Source organism: Cheilinus undulatus, linkage group 7 (genome assembly GCF_018320785.1).
Source record: "Cheilinus undulatus linkage group 7, ASM1832078v1, whole genome shotgun sequence".
In the NCBI taxonomy this organism is placed as follows: domain Eukaryota; kingdom Metazoa; phylum Chordata; class Actinopteri; order Labriformes; family Labridae; genus Cheilinus; species Cheilinus undulatus.
Window position 1 is genome coordinate 18,603,043 of NC_054871.1, and position 23,913 is coordinate 18,626,955.

Sequence of the window (23,913 nt, forward strand, 5' to 3'; positions counted from 1 at the left end):
ATATGTTTATCCTGAGATCAGCAAAAGTAGAAAGAGAAGTTTCCAATCACAGCAATGTTTTAATGTAATGTAAGCAGCACTGTTTGTCACACTGCCAGAAATGTAAACTTTGATACTCCAATAAAAGTTCAACAATATCAGTGCAAGCAAATCCCTTCACTCATAAACAGTGTTCTCTCTTTTCTCCAGCAGAAAAAATATGACAGAGGATCTGTAGGTTGTTTTAAGCTTCTGTTCTTTTGAGTATCGATCACTAAAATAACAAAGTTGTTAAGAAACATGTATCAAAGTGTAAAAAATATTGACAACCTTAGACAAGAGCAATGTCAGTGGAATAATTCAGCTTCATGAGCAAACCAACATGGAATGTATTTCCCCAAAATATTTATGTGATCCCTCCTGCTGTCTTTATCTCCTTCCTTCCTCCATATCTGTTTCCTTCATTCTGTCTTCATACAACACATGCACACGCACAGTCCACTGAATGTTGAAGCCTTTCCTTCGCTTTTTACTTTTACAGTGGAGAAACGAAAGCTTAAGCTAAAATGCATGAATTATTGATACTGCTTATTTGTAAAGGGATAGTGCATATTAATGGATAATACTTGAACAAGACTAGAAAGTGTAAATAATCCAGATTTAAGCCAAGGTGTATTTCCATCTATTACCCTTTTAGATGCTGCTTTAAAACATAAACAAAACATGTGCTCAAAGGCAAAATACAGCCTCTTAGAACTGCATAAATAATTTTCACATATACTAACTACATTAAGTAATATGTGATACAAATCTGAAAAGTAGCTTTGCACATCAGATGCAACATACATCTCATGCTGTCGAGGGCATCTGCAGTGCTGTCGTGCATGTCTGGTTTGACTTAAAAGTGTAATATATGGGATATTCTCTGATTGTAGATAGTGAGCTGCTTCTTAAGTTTCCAACTTTAACAGACAGAGCTGAAGGGCCAAAGGCAGTGTGTATCCACCTTATTGATCAGTCATTATTATATGATTCTAATAATTATCTCCTCAGTGGTCTCTTCAAGTCTACTTTGGATTTTTTGTTTTTATTTCAGTCTAAGTATTGCACCTAGAATGTGTAGAAATTTGCACAGAGGCTCCACTAAGGTTAAAGTCACTCTGTCAGACGTGTTTCCTCTGTCGTGGGAAATGTTTAGGATTCTGACTGTGTCATCACTTTAAAAAGAACAAAGTTCTGCTCTTTTCTCTGTGTGTCCAGCAGATGGCGTGCTGCTCCAGGACTTAGCTGCTCTTATCTGATCCATCAGGATCTGAAACTGTTTGATCTGCAAACATTTGCAGAGCTAGAGCTTAAATCTGCTTTGACTTTCTGCTTGGTTCACCGCAAAATGGACTGAAAAAAGAAGTGGCTTTTGAGTCACTTCTTTAGAAAACACTGGTGAGACAATGATAAAAAACATACTCAACTGAATGTTAGGTTTTCCAAGTCTGCCATGGCACCAGTCAATGCTATTCATACGCTGTAGTCATACTAGTTGTTATTTTTCTTACTGGAGTTATTCATTTCTTCAGTAACCTTACAGAGGGAGACAGTACTCTAGAATTTGTTTTAAACACGAGATACTTGTGCCCAGGTGAATAAGGATGATTGATATCTTGTTGATAGACAAACCCAATATTTCCAAATTTATTTCAGCTGATACCAATACATATCTAGAGTTCAGACCAAAAACTGTAGTCTTTAAGGGTCCTGATGAGAGGATAAGCCCTCAGGACCCTTAATCTCGGTTATGCCCCTATACATTACTGATAAGTTACATAACCTACCACATTGACTTTAGCTGCCACAGCATGTCTATCTTCAGAAGACCCAGGCTAACATGCAAGCTTCAGGTCGTGACACCGCCAATCTACCTACCCTACTGCATGGCCCCCTCAACCCATTCATGGAGACAGATGGGCATTAAAAGCCAGGACATCACTAGGGTCAGTTTGTCAAGCGGGAACCTTCTTCAGCATATGTTTCATCTGATTAGTCCCACAACACCTCAGGGAGGCCAGACAGTGAACTCCAGTGTCACAGAGCCACCACCCTCCATGCAAATTTCACCACCTACAAATATGAAGGCGTCCTTTTTCTTATACATACCCTACCACATGGTCATCACAGCCCAAACAGCATCCCAACCTTAAACAGATCCAAGTTCTCTATGCAAGGATGCCCATAAGGGAGAACGGTCAGAACAGCTTTTTATTACTAATGTCAACATTGTGGATGCACACACTGAACTAAACAATAAGAAAAGAAATGTCTGACTTCATAGCTGGGCCGTTATGTGCATCAAGAAGCCTGGAAATGAAGTAGAAGAAATAACTTTGATGGAAAAATAAATTTGAATAATTGCGAAAAGAGATGAAAAATGCAGAAAAGTGGCATAATTAAGTTTAAGTGGAAAAAATGGACAAGTGGCAAAAAAATTGCATAAATGGGCAAAAAGTGGCTTTTTTAGCAAAAATAAGTTGCTTAAATGGGTAGAAAAAAGGGGGCTAGAAATGCCACAAATGGGTTAAATGTGAAGTAAAGGGGTAAAAAGGGTCAAAAAGAAGTGGCAAGAAAATGGCAAAAAATAATAATAAAAAAGAGTTAAAACTGGCAAAATAGGGCAAAATGAGTAAAAAGTGGCAAAAAGAAACGGCAAAATTGGCCAGGAGTGGCCAAAATTTGTGTAAAGGGGTAAAAAATTGGTGAAAATGGGCAAAAATGGTTTAGAAGTGAAAAAAAAGAAATGGCAAATGGGCCACAAGTGTTGAAAAAATGGGCAAAAAAGGCAAAAACTGGGTTAAGGGCGGCAAAAACAGCAGCAAAATGGTCCACACATGGCCAAAGAGTGGCGGAAATTGGCAAACCAGAGTTAGAATTGGCCAACTGGGTAAAAAGCTGCAAAATATTAAGAATGTGTCAAAATGGGTAAAAAGTGGCAAAGTATCAAAAATGGGTAACTATAGGGTGAAAAAGGGTTAATGACGGCAACAAAGATCCAAAAGTGTCAAAAATTGGCTTATAGCAGCAAAAAATGGTTAAAAGTGGCAAGCCTGGATGCTAGCAATGCTACTGAGCCAGCACACATGCATTGATATCATCAATAAATCACAACTGGAGAAGACCCATTCTCTGGCTTTTTCAGGGGCCCAGCTAATTCTATGGGCAGGCATGGGTCTATACAAGCTTTAGCTAGTGACCTAACCCAGCCCGTGGCCCCTAGTTACCCCACGAACAGAACACAACTATTGCTGGAGCCAAAAGTACACAAACAATAACTGCAAAATAGTTGTCAATGAAGTGTCGATATCAGTCAGGTCTAACAGTTTAACTAAACAGTGGCCAAAGACGTCAGATGTACTGATCTGTACTGATCCACACAAAGAAATGATGCTGCTACAGAACAAAAAAAACAGAATCAGAGCAGAAACAGAGTAGAAACAGAACTACTAGTCATTGCTGTGTGACTACGGCCTGGTCCAGTCTCTCATCAGTTCATGTCCAAAGGCTCTTTTCATCTGTTTGCCTTTCTGTAAGACTGAGTCACTGCTGATCTCTGTTTTGTGGAAAAAAAAAACTGTTAGGTGTTTGGTAGTACACCTTTTATATCATCCCAGATAACTGCTTATTTGTTGTACATATTTCTATCTAATGTGTACTGAAATTTTACATTGGTCCAAAATGCTAAAAAAAAAGCAAAGCAATTATGTTAGATTTAACATCATCCATAAGTGTCTCTGTGTTTGTAGTTTACATCTCTCACATTTGGTATACGACCTCAGCTCTCTGATGTGTGATGTGTAACATGCATTGCTTCTAGGCAAGTATATTCACAAGAATGCTCATGACGCAGCCTGGTGCACATACACAAGATGAAACAGCAAGTATGTCAGTGGCCACATACAAATAATTTCATAACCAGCAAAAACCCCTCACAGGAGCTTTAAACTCATTTATCACTCATTTTTTCTTGTTCAGTAAATCTGTAAACTTAAAATGAGAGTAAAATGAACAATAAAATAGATTATGTCCTGGTCACTGTCAGTGTGTTTACCAGTATTAGATAATACATCTGTACTATAGGGAGGAAGCATATCTTTGAAAGTGGTAGGGTTAAATCTTAGAGCTGTGTGTGTTTGTTTTGAACATACAGACTCTTTGTTGGCCTTATCAGCTTCTGTTTTAACACGCTTATCTGCTGTACGTCATCACAAGACGCCTTAGGTGTTCACTTTATGACGGCTGATTGTAGAATTGAAGACAAGGTCAGGTCTGCTGAGAGGGTTAATTATTACAGAGTCTGTCGGACTAGGACACCTCACAGCGCATACTGTCGACCTATGAATGATAGCAGCACAGAACTTACACCTTGTACATTAGGCAGTCGTCAATTTTTGAAAAACAGTCAAATTAATAGCATATTTCACAATGAGTAGGCTTTGCAGCCTTTTAGTATTACATCTTAAGTTTTGTTAGTTTATGACACTGATTGTGTAAATTTATAACTTAATGTTGTAAAGAGTATTGGAAGACGAAGAGTTTCCAGGCTGTTTAAAAAAACCCTGAACTTTTTTTTTTTTTACAAGCATCTTTTTCAATGATGAAGAACAAATGAATAATACGCTTGTAGTTCATGTTTCAGACAGAAGAAGGATTCATTTTCTGTGACTACAACACTGTAAGACAGTGCTACTTCTGTCAAAGCTGCACTTTCGTTCAAACTGAATATTTCAAAAGTAGACCATTTTCACAGCAGACATTTAGATTCGTCATGAAGCTGCAATGTAGGAGGCACTTTTTCAGGCGCCTCTGTCTCAGGAAGTAAAAGTGAGATCCATTTTTCACTTTGAATGTGACATGATTCACAGTTGTAGAGTTTGAATTGAAGCAAAACTGTCATGGCTGAATCAGCGTAGCTTAACAATTACACAACTTGTAGAAAATATCAGATTTCTAAAGGGGATGTATCATGAAACACCACTTTTTGCATTTTTATACATTTATTTTCCTCCCATGACTGAAAACAAATGGTTTGCTCAGAATCTGCACGTATTGTGACATCACAATGAGTCAAAGTGATACCTGCTTCTCACCTGGTATCTCCCCTAACAGCCACCTGAGTTGTGGCATTCGTTAATATTTTTTCGTGGACCGATAGTGCCTACTGAAGCTGGTTTGATATGCAAGGTTCAGACTGCACACAGAGCTGGTCTGGGATGCCCTCATCCAGGCTGGATTAGTTGTATAGATAATAATAATAATCTTTATAGAGATGTAACAGAGACGCACTGGCATGCATTAAAGACTATCCTGTCAACTAATGTAATCGAATGTATTGCACTGTTAAATAAAAGCTTTGCTTTATTTATATCTGTCCAGCGTCACTTAGAGTGATGGGAATTGCAGCTCTTTTTAGAGGTCTGGATTATTTCCTGCATGGTATCCCTGCATGCACTCAGCATTATACACAGCAAAAGAGCCAAAGGAATTATGTATGGGCTATGGGGGAGAGCAAAGAGGCAGGCTAGTGAGTCATCAGGTCATCACGAAAGCCATATTATTAATGTGAAATGTGGAAACACATGGTCACTTGGTATCTGAATGTTGATCTGTGATACTGCATTGTTTGACGAACCCAAAAGACCCTTTAGAGCTGGCTTATAGGGTCAGAAACATCCTCTGGTGCTTGACTCAAATGATATTTTGACTAAAGCATAGAAGTGATTGGCTTTTTTGTAAAGTGTAGGAATCGTCCTCAGTATTTGTAAAAAATTACTGATGATAATTGTAGCACACAGGTTCATTTAGGTCTGTAAAGAACTAACTTTCCTCTCTTCTTATACATTCTTAACAGCTGTCCCCAACTTCCTGCCTCCCCATCAGGCAGTCCTGCGCCATTGGGATCATGTGATTGCTAAAGACCTAATGCAACAACAATGAAATTGTGATTAATTGAGCAGCCACAGTGTCAGTATCTTTCATTGGGTAACATGTGCTACAGTTAGATTTTTATGCACTTGTTCCTTTTAATTTTAAATTCTTGCATGTAAAAAGAGCATAGCTTTCAGTTAAATGCACAATACTGCATTTCAAAGCTAAAACCCTCGTACATGCAGTAGGGGTCGGAGAAAAAATCGATGCAGCATATTTTGTCTGGTGATAAATCATATTGTCATGTTCACCAAGTATAGATTTTTTCAAATTAATTGATAATATGAACTGAAGTCTATGATCAAGGAAAAATAAAATCAATAGCTTGTACAATTGTTTGCCCAGTGAGGTCAGCAGAGGTGACGGTCATAGAGCAGGAGAAAGTTAGTACAACAAACATGGCAGCACCAGGGGGAAAGACATTAATAATGCAAGCAGGGCATAAATGAGATGGACATGACACATGAGGTTTGCAAGAAGTGCTACTTGAAAATAAAATACTGCAGGAATACGTCAAACATGAGGGCAAGACTAATGCTAAATCAGCTAAACGGTTGAAAAAATGGTATAGATCTCAATATACTGCAATATATGGTATCACAATACTCACTGTATTGCAAAATGTTTAAAATCGCAATAATATTGAATCGTGACCCAAGTACCGTGACAATATCGTATTGTGAGGCCACTCATGGTTCCCACTCCTAACATGCAGGCTGTCCTGGCTCCAGTATGGAACAGCAGGTCCTGTTTGCTGTGAGCTTTACTGAGCAGCAGTCAGGCTGCAGATCCACAGAGATGTGCAGGTTTGATTAAAGCAACAGGAGACTGATGAGCCATAAAGATGTGTGGGTTTCTCAGGAACATCTCAGTACTCAGTTCCTGCTGCAGGTGCAGAAACAGAAATGTCATACTGCTTTTTAATAAAACTGATATATCTGCCAATATATTTTGGACAGAAGAGCTCAACAGTCACTAATTAAGAATAAATTCACTGCACACTAAAGGAAAACATTAGAAGATGTTTGCTTGGAGATGCAGGGAAGACGTAAAGCACCTTAAAGAAGACTGGGACTAAAGAAGATGATTTAGTGTATCTGTGAGGGTTCAATATCAATAAACATGTCGCCTAAGCACTTAAACCATAAGATATATAAAGTTAAATACTATAATGGGAAGATTTGATGCCTTCTTTGCCTTATGCCTGTGATTTTAATGGTCGAATAATGAAATACCTTTTTCTGCAGATCATTTGTTGAAGAATGGGAATGATAAAATAGATCCAAGCTGTATAAGTAGGCAACAGTGTGTTTATAATGTTTTTATAATAATGAAAAAGAATGGCAGTTTGGTTTGACTCTGCTGATTAAAGACGCTCCCTGGGTGACAAATTTCACTGTTGATTAAAGTAAAATTATAATTTTTATTAGCTAACCAGTCTAAAGTGAAGAAAACACTCAGTAAACAGTCAAAGTTGAGCACAATTTCTTACACTGCTCAATAAGGGACTGCAGCATCTAGAGGATGTTAAATTGGTTTGTGTGTGGCTCCACCAGCCTTCAGGCCTCCTTGCAGGTTAATGCCCACATGCCTGTCTAAATGTGGTCACACATCACTCTGGTCAATTGGCTATATGTGGTTCAGCTGGACACGGCTGTTACACCTCACCCAGCTTCAGGCCTCAAGGCAGCCTAAGGGGGAGAAAAACCAACCACTATTAGACCCACAGATCACATTAAACACTGTACAATAGTCAAAACCCAGGGCTTTGACAAACAACAAAATCATATAACAGTGATGAACTACAGCCTATTTAGATCCATTCATTATCTACACCACTTATCTTGTCCTGGGTGGCAGTGGACTATATTAATACAAAACAGCAACACAGAAATTCTTGTAAGATTGGCAGCAAGGCAACAGCTTCCACTTCAAAAGACTTTCCCTACAGATGACAGCACGGGGCTGTAAGCACTAAAGCCACAGGCACTTCATTGAGCAGTCGACGTGCAGAAACTGTCAATGAACTGTCAACATTTCAAGTTAAGACAACCAGATCTCAGAACATGAATCACTTTCAAACTACCAAGGATTAGAAGCAAATTGGGTGAGACTGCTTTAAGTGTTGCTGTGCCTAATAGTTTTAAGATAACATTTAGTTCTCCATGTCACGAGGAAAGTGATGATTCTCTTGACCAATCAGTAAACTGCAGTGTGTGAAGCTCCGCCGTCCAGGGACGAAAAAGGTAATCTCAGTATGCCCATGGAAGGGTGCTGAAAATGTAGGACAGTACAGGTCGGTTATTTGGGAATCTTTCCAGCTTTTGGTAATAACAGCACAAACAAACATGAACTAAACTGAACAGGACTACTTAGTGGACCTATTTAAGACTGTCCCAAAGCTCTTAAACTGCACTGACAACAGAGAATTTATAGGAGGAGAGGACACGTGAGAGCAGGCTGCACAGAAGTCTATTCACTGACAGACATGTGCCCTTATTGGATATCCCTCATTACAGCAGACCTTAATGAACCTTCACATCAGCAGAGTTTAATAATGGAGAAAAAATGAAGCCTGAAGCAGAAACTAAATACACACGCTGGACTCTTAACCAGTTATAAACAAAGAGTCTGTATGTGATTAGCTGAGATTTAATCAAGTGTTTGACATAACTTTGGAGTTTAATATTTGATTAGTTTTCTAATGTAATCAGGTCACATACTCAGACAAACCACTGTTATTATGTGTGTTTTATTAGAATCAGTATAGTGCATATTAGTGCATACACTATCAGCTGATTAAGCATGCTGACAGCTGATGAGTATTGAGATCCAGTACATGGTACTGGTACCAACACATCTGATACCTGATGGACTAAATTACAACACAGATATCGTTACTTCATATCGATGTGATTTATGTGTTAAGTTGCACCAGTCTTCATTTCCTATCCCATATTCAACTGGCATCTTATAAAGATATCTCTGGGGCGCAGGTGGCCTAGTGGTTTAAAGTGTATCCAATGTACGTGGTTGGCTTGGGTTTGAATCCAGACTATGGCACTTCTCTCCCCAGCTCTTTCATGTCTGTTTCTGATTCTATCCACTGTCCTCCGCTATTAATAAAGGCATAAAAAGCCCAAAATAAATCTAAAAAAATAGGTATCTATGTGAATCATTTAAGATACCCAGGCAGCTTATAGTCTCTCGCTGACTTTCAACACATTTTTTCCTATCAAAAGTATTGGTTCAGGCACTGTTAAGGCACTGGTGTCATATGATAAGTATCGATTAGCGCCGGTTTCAGAAAAAACCCAAACAGTACCAACCCCTAGGTAGGCAATCAGATGGGCAACATAAAACAGGGCTTATAACATGGAAACTACGCTTGAAATTTATGTATCAATAAAATGAGTAATATGTTGTTATATAGCCTAATGCATGCAATAATAAACTTTTGGCAAATAGTGACTATGATAAAAACAAGAACCCACCTCAACAAGGCCCAAACCATGAGAGCGGGCAGGTAGGATTCAGTTAATGTTTACAAAGAGCAGCCTACCGTCTAGACCTGTTCTATATGGAGGTGCTCTGTAAAAAATATTACTAATTCAGACCCATATGAATAAAACTGGGCTGGCTTAAAGATGACTGGGACTTCTAAAACAAAAGATTTCTAAAACTATTAAACTTGACCTTGCTTTAAAAATATAATAATCCCATGGTAAGACGTGATTATGAAATAATAATAAATATGAGACCATTTTTAAACTTGATCTTTGTGTAGTAGCAGTGCCAGGACCCAGTAGTGAGCCCAGTGCAATTATTACCATCAATTAGGCACAAATGAGTTGTTTATCCAGCTTATGAACAACTCCACAGCAATTTTCAACTTTCAAATATCATGAGTATTTTTTTCACGTGTTTTTATACTTTTTTAAAATTTCTAATTGTAGAAAAGTGCTGTGATAAATGTCTCCAGTAAAGTATTGTGAACTAAAGTGGGCTGGTCTGAACCCTGAAACTCCAGGGCTGAAAATGAGTCCCGCTCTGGCCCCGAATGGATATGTGAAAGAAATTATCTGGTGTGTCAGAATAATAGAGTGACAGAAATGGTCTTATTCTGACTGAAGGGTAAAATGATGTTAAAAACCTGTGACACAACACAAAAGTCCAGTGAAATAGTGATATTTGACATTGATTTTCAAAAACTGTAGATGACAGAAGGAAAAACTAAACATGCTAGATGGGAGGTCATCACACATTAAAAGTGTGGCCTTGATTGTCATTCAATAGACTGACAGCTGCCCATCTGCCTGGTGCTCGTAAGGTAAAGTCAAATCTGGCAAAAATACTGCAAGTCAAAGTCGCATTTTGACCAAGCTGTGTTAAAGGGGCTAAAGTCTTACCAGGACTGTATGAAATAAAAACATGCTGAGACAAAGTGTTTACTTTAAATGAGTGAAAATGTTATATGTCTGCATACATTATCACCTTGTTCCTTAAGTTCTTATAATAAAACAATTAGGGTCTGAGTTTGGGCGATTTTAAACCACTTTGTCCTGATCTCAGGTTAGAAGCCCGACAATAACAGTGCATTAAGCTCTTTATGATTTGTTGCCCCTCATATAAAGCTCTCAACAATGTCCGTGTCTCCTAATTTAATTAATCCACCAGACGAAGCATTTTGTCTCTGCTGCTGTCCAGTTTGTGTAATAATTGCTGTTTTATGGTGTTTAATGTTGTTTTACAGCTAATTCTTATGAGTCCATGTGGGCCAGGTACTCTATGTGTGTGTTTAAATTTCAAAGATGAAGGTAATAAAAAGTGGTTTATCATGGTCTGTCCTGGCTGAATAGAAAAGCCTTTTAGCCTTTGTGCATCTGGCATAGTCATAGATCACCATGATGGAGCACATGGTAATGACAGGTGGTGTTAGTGAGTCAAATGAATACTTAAAAGATGACAGTCTCCATTAATTTCAGCTTTTAAAGCCCTATATGCTCATTTTTCTTCTTCACTTGTATTAAAGTTTTTTTTTAATTTTGTATTTTGCATCAAAAGCCCTCTTTTGTGACTCACGACTGCAAACCTGGCAAGCTCAAAGCACAGGTTTGAGTTTATTTTGGTTTCCAGGAAAACAAACTGTTGAATGTCAGATATATCTGCAGATAGTGAATGATTCATTCCTGTCTGAGCAATAACAGAAACTTTCTGTTGGTTTTGTCTCATGACAACATCCAGGTTTTGTTTAAATAAGAATACTTCATACAAAGCTGTCTGTGGCCATGTCTGTGGAAAAACTAAATGTCTGATGATTAATGAATTTAAAATTAAAACCACCTCTGTGTTGTTTTTTTTTCTGTTTCAGCTGCTGTCCTGCTGCTACAACAAATAGCCAGAATCAATGTCTCGCTTTGAGGTAAATAACATTATACTCGCACAAATACACACACTCTGTCTCTCTCACGTCGTCTACCTGCTTTATCAACTTTACAGTTTGAACTCTGATTGATAAGTCCTCATACCATACAAACCTGAGAGTGATTCTACAGCCGCCTGCGTCACGACGTGTCTCTGTGTCGGCTGATGACTCGGTTTGAGCCAGTTTACCTCACAACTATAAAAGTTTTATCTCTACTTCAGGGCTTTGTAACAAACACAAAGAGTCACAATGAATAACTGATAATGAAAAAAGTTTTGTAGAAAAACTTGCAGCGATTTAAAAAAACGATTTTAATTATTCTCTCAGTTTGCTTCACAGACTTTGCATGATAATAAGCTAGAGATATTTTAATTGAATGTAAATTCAATTTCAAGGGTATTTTGGTGATTATGAATTTAATTATTCTCCCTGTCGAATGACTAAAGATGAAAAAATTTAATTTTAAGACGAGGTTAGACTACAGTCCTAGTTTTACGGTCTGTTCAACTGTCTCAGATAAATGATCAGAGCCCCAAGCAGACAAACGTACACAGATGAACCCAATCAGCCATCACAACCAATGTGATGAAGAGTGACTGTGCAAGACAACACTCTAAAAGACGGCTATAAAAAAAACCCTGATTGTCTACCCAGACATTACCATGAGTGATAGGGTAGCTTGATGCCAGTGTTATAGTTGAGTCACCAAACCTCGAGTCCGAATCGAGTCCCGAGTCTCTACTGTTCAAGTCCGAGTCAAGTCGGAGTCACCAAAGAAAGATTCAAGTCAAGTCCTCTTTACCTGAGTCCGAGTGCAATCGGGTCCCCATTACCCATGTTTGACTCCTAGATGAGTCCTAAAAGACCTAAAACCTAGAGCCAAATTGAATTCAATTATTAATTATTTTCAAGCCATTCCAGCTTTCCAGGTGGGTTACATGATGTGTTATTAATGTATGAAAGGGCTACAGGAGCTGTTACACTCTTCATCAATAATATTAGTTATATTAACAGGACTAATTGTGTATTTAGGGTGGAAAAATGAGAAAACATGTTTCTTAACTGAACTCATGCTTTACCTCTATCTTATACTAAATATTCCTCCTTTAAAATGACTGGATTTATTCAGACTTCTCACTAAAAACTAAAAACTAAAATTCCAATTTTCTGCGTGGGACATTTGAACACATCATAAAAAGGTCTTCACTTCGTCCCCCCTTGGATACTCTCTGTCTTTAAACGTCGTAATTTTACCGTATGCCTCCTTGTTTAGCTCAGCGTTATCTTGCCAATGTTAACGCAGATTTCAACGTTGTATTGATATTTTTAACTGACAGGACTCACTACAGGTTGAAGAGTTTTTATCACTCTGTCCTAGACTGAGGAGGATTACTGTACAGCAGCAACAGCAGCTAATATGACCAGTCTGAGCAGCTGGTGGAGATTTTCAGCCATTCAGAAGTAGGCTGGCTGCATTTTAGTTTAATTTCTTGTAAGGATTACCAGGGGAATACAGAGAAGAGCTACAGGTTTAAGCTACTTATCAACCTATCAGCTCCTCTCTCTGTCACCCAGGCTCGCCCGCTCCTCCTCTCTTTCTCCTCTGGTTGTTTTCACAGACAGCAGGTTAGACTCACGTGAACGCGCATGCAGGTGAGTGCACGCCAGGCGCTGCATGAACACTGATCAGTTATGCATTGTTTTCTCACACAAAAACAACAAATATTACAGAAAAAAATTGTCCTCAGCAAAATAGGTTCAAGTTCTCGTCGTCATCCTTGAGTCCTGGCGCAGTTAAAGTTCGAGTCCGAGTCAAAGTCCGAGTCATCAGCGCTCGAGTCGGACTCGAGTCCGAGTCCTGGACTCGAGTACTACAACACTGCTTGATGCTATTTCTTTCCAGCATTTCTCTTTTTTGATATGTTGTGGTTGTACCTCCACCAACTTCATCACTCGTCTGTACGTTACCATTTAGTTTGTTTACACGTGTTACTTTACACATGCAGAGCTCTCCATGCTCTCATTGGTCAACTTCGCTGACCTGATGGCAGTGATAGTTTTGACTGCTGTTTTTTTTTTTTTTTTTTTTAATTCTAGTCTCAGTCTTAAACTTAAAGATGAAATGTCTCTTAGTTTTAGTCACATTTTAGTTATTTCTACTTTTATAGTTTTAGTCTAGTTTAAGTCGACAAAATCTCGAAAACATTTTAGTCTAATTTAAGTCCATAAAAAGTTCTCACATTTTAGTCTTAACTTTTAGTCCAAGCATTTATTATTTTGCCTGAATCAGGTACCAAATCATCGTAGTGTGTTCTATGCCCCCTGCCAAACCTGGGGTTCCTGCTTTCTACAGTTGAGAGGCAGTATAGCTACATATGCATTGTATTTTGATAGATATTACAGATTTTGAATGTCTGACAAAAACTTAGTTACATTTTAGTCTAGTTTTAGTCATCTTGATGAAAACTAAACTTAGTTTTAGTCAGTTTTAGTCAGTCATGTACCAACATGTCTACAGTCGCCATAGTTCGCATTATACAGCTATCTGTGGAGTTTATTCGTCGGTAGTGGCACACCTCGGTTTGGGGCTATGACGTCACGTGTTTTGTTGCTCTGATTGGCCCGTAAAGATACGACAGAACGTTCATCCAATCACCTTCCGTTTTTTTTTTCAAAGGCTCTGCCCTTTCCCAAATGCTGTCTATGGAAGGTTTTCCTGATGGATGTGTGAAACAAATCCATCTGGTGTGTCAGGTTAGCCCTCAGGCAGCTTTCTTGCCACATCTAGGCTTTAATGCAGACTTAACTAGGCACAAACATGCCTAAAACCCATGCACAGTACTGCATGCTTCTTTCCTCAGGGCGATGAGACGTAAACATATGGTAAACGCACAAAAGTTTGTATGAACCGATGATAAAGTGGCATTGCTACTACGTGTGACCCTAAACTACAAAGGGAGTAGATTTCAAGAAAATGAGGGCTGGGGGCAGCATAAACAGCACTTAAGAGTCCGCCATTGTTGATGAAGTCCACCTGCTTGTGTATTTCTCTTGACTGGAACTGTATGGTACAACTGTGAATGCCTACTCATGCTGAGAACATAATGGGCATGTGTTTAAGCCACTGTTTTTAAAGAGAACTGCATATTACCAGTTCACTTGATAAAGAAAAATGTTGTTTCCTGAAGTTTCCACTCTGGAATCTGTTTTAAAAAAAGTTTTTGGCACATAAAAGTGGCTGTTTTCAGATGAAATCAATGAGGTGTTTGTTGTAAACTTGGCCTTAAAGTTCAGAGTCTTACCAAGTGAAAGTTCATTGAAGTAAACTTCATTTTCTCAGTCTCAAAATTAATGGAAGATGTTGTTGAATGTAACTTGTTATGTCTTGGACATTTTATTCATTTTTTTTAGTTGTAACCCTGAATTTTTATTCACTCAGCACTGAAGCCTTAGCAGCAGGATGAAGGGAAAAGTAGATTCATATGAAAATGTGCTGCTTCAATTACCAGTTATTTCACAAAGTTTCCCCTCTCTGTGGTTGGCCCCTCAGTCTAACTGCAGGGTTGTTTCAACCAGTCATGCTTCCAAGAGGACTGAACACATTTCTTTCATCAGAGAACTCCTGATGTAGGACAGACATTTTTAATCTCAGTTTTTGAATATTCAATCAGTGAATTTGGTGGAGTTTGCAGATTCTAATAATTGACCCAGGAGAAAACTGCAGCATATTATCTCATTTATTTCTAAGTCTGTGACTTATCCAATTTCCAAATGCGCCTACCAAATTTCCATCACACAGTTGTTCAATAAGCTAATATGGCTTCATCAGAGCTGACAAATGGTAAAAATTGAGTTGATTTTACTCTTTTCTTAACAATCGTTAAGACTTTTTAGTTGGTCTCAGCCTTATATTTCTTTTCACTAGCAAATTTAAAGGAATTTGTATCAAAAGTGACCATTTTTATGTCCTGAAAGAGCGATGAGTCCAAAAAGTTTTGTAATTGCTAGATGTCCTCAGTCGACAATTGCAAAAGAAGCTGCTCTGGTTGATAAATGATCACTGTGGACAACTAATCCTGAGCAAGACACATCCAATAAACATGCTTGTTACTGCCAGAGGCAAGCGCACAAGAAAGAGATTTACCTTTGAGGAAATGTCTGTGTCAGATCTCAAAAAAAGGATTAAAGTCTTTATTAGTGGGTTTGTTCTCTTTCCATGAAATTGTCAAAAAAAATAATAAACATAACCATTAGAGCTCTGCTGCTGTGGCACAGACAGGACGGCTGATTGTCTGCTTGTCAAAGGTGGTGGTTTGATGTCAGTGTTCTCTTAAATATATATGGAGAAGTGATGACCCCAAGATTTCACTCAAATCGCAACTGTGATGGTAATTGTGTATTCATTCAAAGAACTCAGCCTCTAAGATGTGTGTAGGCCACTCAGGCTGATCTGAAATGAGATGGTCTGGTCTACAGAGGATTCTCTGTTTGTGTTACCAGCTTCCCTCGCACTTATCCCACTGCCCCGGTGGCCTAGCAACTTCAACATTAGTATTGGAGGCTATTTGAGTTGAAAGCTTGCATTTAAAGTTGTATTGGTGTGCAATTAATACTACAATATGTTGGGCTATGAAAATGCACCAGATTGATTCAGGACTTGTGGGCCGCATTTCCATGGGACTTTGAAATGGGACAGCCTTTGAGGTGTAATTGGTCTTCAAATGCACCTGCTGGAGAATGTAGTCCTTGAAATGAGACACAGCTTGTGTGAATAGGTTTTATGGTTTAAATTGTATGACTGGAGATAAACTTGCTGTTTCACCTTGTGTTTACTTGTACATACAGCTGCATCACAAATCTTCTCATATAAAACATAACTGCCTATATAAGACCCATGTTGGCACCAGTGTTGTAAGATGTGCTATTGACAAACTAAACTCATACAAGTGGCCACGGTTACTTGTTGAACTGATGCACTGATCATATTTTCATTCGGTATAGGTTACTTGGAGCCTGTGTTGACTTCAGTAAGGTGTTCAACTCAGGAAGTAGAGATGCCCCCTGAAGGATCCTCCTCTGGAGGATTCTGGGGCTCAACGGAGTCCCACGTTAGCTCATACAGATGATGTTTGCCCTATATTCTGGAACAGGGAGTGCTGTGAATATTGGGCTCCACCTCTGACTTCTTCCCAGTTGATTCTGTGGTGAGGCGTGGTGGTCAACTTGGGGTGGGGTGTGTCTACGCCCTTACGCTCTTCATTACCTGTATGGACTGGATAATGGGGTGGGTGACAGGGGCAGTGAACTGTGGAGTGCCATTTGTTGATGTCCAGATCACGGATCTGGACTTTGATGATGCTGTGATCCTTGCAGAGACTGGGGGCTCTTAACTTGCTGAGCGAGGAGGCTGAAGCGTTGGCATTGCATGTCAACCTGGACTTGCTGAGCAAGACAGGGCGGTGTTCCTGGTATGAGAGCATGCGGACGAAAGTCAGAGTCTGTCGGCCCTTGGTCTTCCCTGTTGACTGATGGCCAGAGAAGACAGCTGGGCTCCCTTGTGACAGCTTCTCCTTGGTGCATTTTTGGGCATTGTTTGCAAGACGGTGTGTCTAATGATGACATGCTCAGAAGAGCAAGGATGGGAAGGGTCACCTGCCTGATACAGGAACGGCAGCTGCACTTTAACGGGCACCTGGTGCACTTTCCCAGGCCTGATCCAGCTTACCGTATACTGGGTGGTCAGGATCCAGTGGGCTGGTCCAGATGGCGGCTGTGTGTGTGGGGGCAGCTAAATATCTTGTCCCTTTAATATGTGAAATTAATCCATGAAACAGAAACATTGGTTTACTGTGCAGTAAATATACCTTATGGATTTTAGTTTTTATTGAGAAGACTCCTCAATTAAAAAAGCACTTAAGCAACAGAGGTGGTTGGAGAATGTAAGAACTTCACTGCACCTCTTAGATAGATTCAGTAGGTTTGTACCACTCATTTTTGAGGATGTGCACCAGCCTGTGTTGTCAGAGGACTAGAGAAGCCCCTAATAAGCACAGTCAGTTTACTATTTACCTTACCACTGATAAAAAAAATATTTATTAACTTTGGTTATAGTTTACACAGAGGATTAGACTGCAGTTAATGTGACCTGTTGAAAAAAGGGACTGTTAAATAAAGTAAGTTAACCTTTAACTTTTCGAGCACACCTACAAGCAAACACTTTGTTCCAGCCTGCCTGTTGGGCTAATCACGACACATTCACACCTACAGCGAGACATGGATGTGATTTAGAAGGAGAGGCTTGATTGGAGGCTGGCTCTATTTATGGATTCATGCTAATCATACTCTTTGCAGCCTGGGGCGTCATTATAAACACAGCTAAATGTTTACTGCTCTGGATCTGACTTCACCTGACTGTCACACATCAGCAGCACCCAGTGAGAGGTATTTTTTATCTGCTCCCATCACCAGTGTAATGAATTAATATTCATTTTCACAACTAGGTAAATGGCGGTGGCTTTGATTGCTCTCATGAGCTTGTAAAGATTCAGCGTGTCCTGATGAAAGGCTCTTATCACCGGTGATTACATCATCATCAGGGCTTATCTCTGCATGTACGAGTGTGCCGATGAGTGTGCCAACAATAGTTGCTTCAAGGGCTTAAGGGTTCGTTTTTTTGTTTTATTCGCAAGGACCTCTGATTCTGAAACTGCATTACAAGCCCTATTGATCACAGACATCATGCCCTTCTGACCGCCATTAATTTGTTTTTTTCAGAGCACAAAAGGCTTGATCAACCGAACTGTGAGAGCAATTTTCTGTTTTTATTTGCCTCAAAAATGATGAAGACTGTTAGAGGATATGAAGAATGTGTTTAATGACACAAGAGCTTTGATTTACTGCAGTAAAGCACTATCATCATGTAAACCAAGCACACTAATCAACAGATTCTATAAAACTTATACTAAGAGAGAGAGAGAGAGAGATGGATATAATGGGTTATAGATCCAGGATAGGAAAATAGACTGTGGTGAAGGGGGTGCAATAAAAAAATGAGAAGCTGCAATTTAAAAAAAAAAAACATGAAAATTATGCTGCTTATTGCAATAGTTTGTTTGAATTTTATCTCACATTTTGACCATTTCAACTCATAACTTTGTCTTTTAATCCCATATTTTTATCTTTTAGGCTCAAAGTAAACTTTTATTAAATTTTTTGATTGTTAAATTCATGATTTAAGATTTTATCTCATATTTTGACCTTTTAAATTTATGATTTAAGATTTTATCTCATATTTTGACTGTTAAAAATCATTATTTCAATTAACTAAACTATGTTTGCCTTTTAAAAGCAATATTTTTACTTTAAATTCTAATGTTTTGACCTTATGTACTAATAACTATTACTTACTGATTACTAATAACTAAATTTGACTTTTCATCTCAGCTTTTGAGCCTTTAGACTTGTCATTTTGACTATTTCAATCTCAAAATCATTTATCATCAGTGCTACATTTTTCCCATAATCCATTTCTGATGAAAATACAGTTGACAGTGTAAGGTTAAATGTTGACCCTGTTAGGCCCTCGGGTTAGACCTAAATTCAGAATCCGGCCCCTGCTGTGATAGAGTCTGACACCCCAGGTCTGGGGCACTGGAAAAAAATGTCTTCCCTCGCTTCATGAAATACTTTGTAACTTTAATTTCTATAGTTTATGGATATTCATGATTTTTCCTGTCATTATTATACTTACATTGTTACTGTGCAGTTCATCATCCTGCAAAACGAATAAAATAGTAGCCACACAAAGGTTTATTGATTGGAGTTTTCCTGCAGGTCATTTCAGCTAAAAACAGAAAAGTCTTATTCTAATACCATTTTACACAAGAGGTCATGAATCCTATCTGGAGAAACCAATCAATACAAGAGGCACACAGATTATTTCTTACACAGCTGATGGAGGAGAATTCAGCCACACACTTCAGGTGTTTTGTGGTTTTAGGATTTACAGGTACATCTCAAAAAATTAGAATATCATGGAAAAGTTTAATATTTTTTGTCACTCAATTCAGAACGTGAAACCCATATATCATATAGACTCATTACACATAGAGTGAAATATTTCAAGCCTTTATTTCTTGAAATGTTTATGATTATGGCTTACAGATAATGAAAACCCAAAATTCAGTGTCTCAGAAAATTAGAATATTACATAAGATCAATTTAAAAAAAGGATATTTTAACCCTTTACCTACTGACCCAGCACCAGCCCTGTGTTTTATATGTCCGGAGTATTATTACCGTAACTCTGTCAAAGTTTGTCCCATCAGAAAAATTCCAGTGGTGTTGGAAAGCTAGGAATTATGGGCATGCACACATATATGGTTCATTACAGTGCTCGCAAACATAAGACATGGGCATTAATAGCAAAACGCCATAGCAAAACACCAGAAGTATTGCGAGACCGCTACACGGATTCTCAACACTGTAACTCCTCCAAAGTTTGCTCACTCTAAAAAATTCCAACGCTGACAGAGAGCTGAGAATCTGTGCTTTCCAGCAATATATGATGTGTGGTATATATATTGAAAATACTGAACTTTTTCATGATATTCAAATTTTTTCAGATGTACCTGCACTCTCTTGTTTTGCTGATGTTTTTGTTGCTCTACATAGATTTTTATTTAAATGAGCGATGATAAATCATTGCTCCGTGACTAGAGCACTGATACAGCTGATGTTTGGTGTGTGATTCCCGCTGCGTCCTGCCACACTGTGCTGCCTGAAAATATGACACGAGTGTGAGTCATGAGCCCTGATAGAGCGCTCCTCTCTTGATTAATTCAAAAGCGTGCTGAGGATCAGACCAGACAGCTCATTGGTTTATAAAGGTAGAACACCCGCCGTCCCAGCTGATCACACACCAGCTTTACTGCCTTCATCTCATTCTCACTCACTGTGTGTGACAGGGAAGCAGCTCAGCCAGGTGATAACACAACCAGCTGCTTGCTCTATACTGCTGTTTGGCTGAAAATCTCTCACTTAGCTAGAAAAATAAACATGTCAAAGTCAAGCAGCAAAATTGATGTAAATTAAACTTTATTAGGCTTGTCAGAATGTAAGCTATGATGGGAAAACACATCACTGTGAACCAGTGTGCTGCAATACAGACAACCTCTAAATCCAGGAGAAATAGCACTGCCTTTATTTTCACTATAGTATATTTAACTAATGATTTATATGAAAAAGTAAAGTTTGCGAAACTCCTAACAAATTTCAAATAAATCTCAGCCACTCATATAGACTGTACTCTTTAACGCACCGGTTGTGGGATCGATTTCCAGTCTTGGTGCATATTTAGTGGATGTGTTCCCTCACGCTCCTCTTATAGTTCCTGTCTCTCTTCTGCTGTCCAATCAAATAGAGGCAAAAGGCCCAAGAAAAAATCTTGAAAAAAATTAACTCCGGGAATATTCCTATTTTGATGGAATTATATATTTTTTAAAAACTATGTAGAATTTCCAAAGAAAATTTCAGATATTTCCCCCCAAATTTCAGGAAAGCTCAAGAAATACAACAATAACATATTAAAATTAAAGTTCCAAAAAATAAAAAAAGTTTGAAAAATTTCCAATTTAAGTTTCCAAGTGACCATGAATATTTCAGAAATTTTTAAGACTTCCAAACATTCTTGACAGTTTCTGAGGAACTTTAGAAGTACATTTGTAGTTCATAATTTCAGTAAAACTCCCCAAAAATTCTTTGAAATTTCCTCAATAAATTCTTGAACGCTTTCAATAAAAGTTTTTGAAATAAAAAAAAATCCTATGAATATTTGCCATAATTCCTCCACATTTTTGTGTTTTTTTCAATGAGTGCTTAAAATACATAAATGTTCCATACATTTTCTTTTGAACTTTCAATAAATACATTTTTTTTTTAAATGAATTAATGAAATAACCCCTTAATAAATATTTCCCAATTATAAGGGGGGAAATAACAAAAAATTCAAGAAATTCCCAAAAATTTCTGATTAAAATTTCTGAAAATTGTAAGTATGAAAATAGCCTTCAGTGTATTTAACACTGATAATGTTCAGAGGATAAACCTGACCCATATTAGATATTGTTTTGTGATTAACCTAATAGCACTCTGATTGAACTAAATGGACCAGATACATCAGCCAGAGGCATTATCTTACATAATCGTCTGGCTCCTTGGCTGGATATTAATTCCTCTTGACCCATAACTATGAGTTTTCCTGCTACAGATAATCAGGTTCCACTTGGTATCGTATCATCAGCATGAATTCAGATTCATTACTAAGAAGAAAATTAACATTCAGCGTGCTTTAAAGTATTAATTTGTTTTTCAACCTATCTGGCCATTTGTTTTAATACCAACTTTAAACCAACACTGCTTCTGTTAAAATAATCCCATCTGAGCTTCAGCACAAAGTATCTGCCGGAAATCCAAACAAGCACCTTCCCACTGCTGATTTTCCTGTTAAATTCAGACACATTCTTGTGTGGAAAAATTGTGCGATCTCACTCCAGAGTTTGTCCTCTCACTGGACAGACGCTCTCTGACAAACACACAAACAAACATTCACACAAAGGAAGTAATAATTACAATATTAGGTTCATTTGGAGAGAAATCTGGTTACTGAGCAGTTGCTGTATAGCTTGGTCACATTCTGGTTTCTTTAAGTAACCTGATTTTTCTTGTTGACTTGAACTCACTGCAGTATGGAAACTGAAAAACACCTGCTTGTCTAAATATTTCATATCTAAATCTGAGTTGTTGTTGCAGCAGAAAGAAATGACAGTCCCAAACAGAGAAATATGGGGATTATAACATTTTGCTTGATGAGGGACATGACTGTCGTCCTTGGACCTTTATCATACTACATTTTTGCATGGCCTGCATCAGAAGGTAAAGAAGATGGTGCTGTAACATGTTTAAACTTTCCATTCTTCTGACACTTACCTGTATGGGGTTAAAAGATTAGCTTACTTTTGTATGGTAATTTTATGGTCAACATAATTATTTGCTTTTAATAATTTGGCTTTTTTGACAAAAAAGAATGACAAAAATACTAATGTCAAAGTATAAACAGATTGCTACAAAGTATTGGCAATGAAATATCTATGCAACCAATTAGTTTACATTACATTTTTGTATTTAACTGACATCATATGTAGAAATCTGTTTTCACTTTGACGTTAAAGGGTTTTTTTTTAGTCAAAAAAGCCAAATTATATTGACCATGATTGATTTATAAAATCAATGAAAGTGTAAAATATCCAAGGGGGTCAATACTTTTCATAGGCACTGTAGTAGCTGACAACAAGTTCAACACAAGGTCCACAGACCGTCTTATTCAGCCAGCTCATACATTTAATCTTGCTGGGAGATTCTCAGAAGATTCTGCTTTCCAAGAGTTTATTGTACAATATCAAAGAGACGTGGATTTCATTCTCATAGATGTGGTGAAGGCGAATTTTACTTGTAAGCCCTCCTCTTTCCATTCTAACCTTAAAACAAGGCTATTTCTGTCCCTTTTCATTTGAGTGCCCAGGCACATCTTCAACCAGGTTAGTAGCAACCAAAGGGAAGCAGAAGGATATGAGTTGACTGGAAAACATATTTATTACCAGAAAAATCCAAGTACAAAAGGTTTACTGGAATTGAGGACATCCAACAGGGAGCTGGCAGCAAATGAAAATCTGAAAACAGACAAAAGCCAGATAAAAACTGGAGAAAGATGAGTATATTGTTGCAAGACAGTATAAGGAGACAGGGAAGTGTAAAGGGCTGAAAACAAGGCAACGGTGAGGCTAATCAGGCTGGGTAGACATTCACATAGTCAGAAAACTCACAAGTGCAGGAAGTGAAGTGTTGAGAGTGACAAGATGAGAAAGAGCTGGTGACACGGCCAGTCTGAAGATGTACATAAATGCTGTTTTATTCTATCCATCTCTGGAAAAGCCAGTTCCTCAGCAGGCTGACTGCAGCGGTTCTGATAAACACTTGTGATATCCTTCTAATTACCTCTTTTTAGTCTGTAACTGTGCCTTTTCTTTCATCAGTTTCAAGCAAGTCTTGCTCTAAGCCCAGTCTCCAGGTGAACCCATTTGTTTTTATCGACTGGGACAAAATGACCAAAGGTGAGACAAGTGGATAAAACCAGATCTTTGGAAATCTCTGGGTCTGTCGGAAAAAGTAAGATGGATATCACGTAACACTGCAGACTATCAGGACTTCCTGTAATGACTTGTCTGTAGCCTGGCAGCAAACCTGCCATTCATGTTTTGTTTTGACACCTGACAACAGCGAGCAAGAAAACAAGGCTTTTCTTTTCCAGTTTCCAGGATGGTGGATCAATATCCGTCACACCTCTAGGTGATGACTCTCTGAACTTTGCTGAAGCACAAATTAAACACAAACAAAGGCTCTGAGGTGCCGAAGGCTTGGCCAAAATGGACATGGATTTTTGGACTAACATGTTTTCTTGGCTACCCTAATCTCATTTGACA

At 38.3% G+C, this 23,913-nt stretch overlaps 1 protein-coding gene across 3 annotated transcripts in view; it reads left to right on the forward strand.

Moving 5' to 3' along the window:
• The window catches only part of LOC121512582 (cAMP-specific 3',5'-cyclic phosphodiesterase 4D-like), a 129,369-nt gene that overhangs the window by 612 nt on the left and 104,844 nt on the right, over nt 1-23,913 (forward strand). For all 3 annotated transcript variants that reach the window (XM_041791918.1, XM_041791919.1, XM_041791921.1), the window contains exon 2: nt 11,324-11,374. In XM_041791918.1, coding sequence (XP_041647852.1) covers nt 11,360-11,374 — 15 coding nt within the window. In that variant the 5' untranslated portion in view covers nt 11,324-11,359. The remainder of the gene's footprint in view (nt 1-11,323; nt 11,375-23,913) is intronic.